Source organism: Gavialis gangeticus, unplaced genomic scaffold, assembly GCF_001723915.1.
Source record: "Gavialis gangeticus isolate Ggan-Ray unplaced genomic scaffold, GavGan_comp1, whole genome shotgun sequence".
Classification (NCBI taxonomy): Eukaryota; Metazoa; Chordata; order Crocodylia; family Gavialidae; genus Gavialis; species Gavialis gangeticus.
Window position 1 is genome coordinate 756408 of NW_017729032.1, and position 861 is coordinate 757268.

Below are 861 nucleotides of genomic sequence, written 5' to 3' on the forward strand. Positions count from 1 at the left end.
TTGGGCAGGTTCTTGGGTGATGTCTGTCATATCACTGTCCAGTTCAACCACCCTCCCCAGCTGTTCCACTTCTGGGCTCTGCAGAAGAGGGGAGCACTATATTAGGTGACACCAGACTGAGGCAGTTCACAGGAAAAGCAAAATTATTCAATGGCCTCAATAATGACCTGCAAAAAAAATAAGTGGAGCATTCCCCACTTGTTTGGGTGCAATTAAGAGACTTTTCAGGGAACGTTTTCAGGTCTCACTTCCTTGGCAATGGAGCCATGACCAATTATTTTCAACATGGGTTAGAATACAAGCTAAGCACATATCACCTTTCACATTAACAGTAAAAGGCTTTATTGGGGTTGTTCTAAACTCTGCGAAAACTCTCCTACCCCAAGTCAGGACCGCTTTTCATTTTCAAATGTGGCCAGCTAAAGGGGAGAATGAAAGTTTGTGTGCCCAGGTTTCTTCTTAAAAAACCCTGTACTTTATGTGGAAAAGTCAGACATTATTTATCCTGTTTCCTTCCAGACACTGGAGGACTTGGGTTTATTAAAAAAATACTTCTTAAACTGATCTATTGGACCAATGATCAGCCCTGAGCTGACTATTAATAACTTAATACGAGTTCCATTTCTGCAGCTGCTGAAGTGGCAAACAGTAAAACATATTTCATTACTGGCCTGCATAAAAAAAAACAAAAATATCTACAGCAGCTCAATGCATAGGCAGTTAATTTGAGAACCGTCATTAATGCTCATGAGAGCCTTCAGCTAATTCCATAAACCTTGTACTAAATATTATCACTAATGTAATGAAGATATATGGACAAGAGAGAATACACCAATCTTGATACTCATTAATTTGCCTGTA

The 861-nt window shown here is 39.6% G+C and overlaps 1 protein-coding gene across 2 annotated transcripts in view; it reads right to left on the bottom strand.

The window, feature by feature from the left end:
* The window catches only part of NUP98 (nucleoporin 98), a 135079-nt gene that overhangs the window by 30965 nt on the left and 103253 nt on the right, over window positions 1-861 (bottom strand). For both annotated transcript variants that reach the window (XM_019524439.1, XM_019524437.1), the window contains exon 20: window positions 22-78. In XM_019524439.1, coding sequence (XP_019379984.1) covers window positions 22-78 — 57 coding nt within the window. The remainder of the gene's footprint in view (window positions 1-21; window positions 79-861) is intronic.